This window comes from Egretta garzetta, unplaced genomic scaffold, assembly GCF_000687185.1.
Source record: "Egretta garzetta isolate BGI_Z169 unplaced genomic scaffold, ASM68718v1 scaffold1773, whole genome shotgun sequence".
In the NCBI taxonomy this organism is placed as follows: Eukaryota; Metazoa; Chordata; class Aves; order Pelecaniformes; family Ardeidae; genus Egretta; species Egretta garzetta.
Window position 1 is genome coordinate 2,944 of NW_009259074.1, and position 510 is coordinate 3,453.

Consider the following 510-nt stretch of genomic DNA (forward strand, 5'->3'; position numbering starts at 1 on the left):
GGGCGACCCTTCCCAGAGAGACACGGCACAGCGGTGCTTCTTCACGGCTTTATTGTGCTCGGTGGCCACGGCAGGAGGGGACGGGAGCGCCGGGCAAGGGTCAGCCCTGCCAGCCACCAAGCTGGGGACGCCGGGGCGAGCGGGACGCGCTGCCTGTCCCTGTCCCCAGCTCAGGCCAGCGGGGACAGCCCCACCATGTTGTTGGCCCTGTTGAAGATCACGTAGTACTCGTGGATGAAGACGTCCCCCAGGATCCAGAGCTCGCCCGACTCGGTGGGGGTGCCCATGCCTTGGAAGCCGAGCATGCAGTACCCATCGCTCTGCAGCCAAGAATGTGGTAGGTGGTGGTTACCAGCTGCTGGACCCCCCCTCAAGCCCCCCCAGGCCCCTCCCTGGTGGGACGCTGACCTGTATCACGTAGGCGCTGGGTGACACGGGGAAGGCGTTGCCGTTGATGTTGAAGACGACGTCGGGCAGGCTGCTGATGGAGCTGCTGCTGAGCTGGGGGGG

The 510-nt window shown here is 66.3% G+C and overlaps 1 protein-coding gene across 1 annotated transcript in view; it reads right to left on the reverse strand.

The window, feature by feature from the left end:
• Positions 1-170: 170 nt before the first annotated feature.
• LOC104122976 (pepsin A) overlaps positions 171-510 on the reverse strand; it is a 2,488-nt gene continuing 2,148 nt past the window's right edge. The window contains 2 exon segments of the mRNA XM_035890716.1: positions 171-320; positions 409-505. Of these exon segments, the coding sequence (XP_035746609.1) occupies positions 171-320; positions 409-505 (247 nt within the window).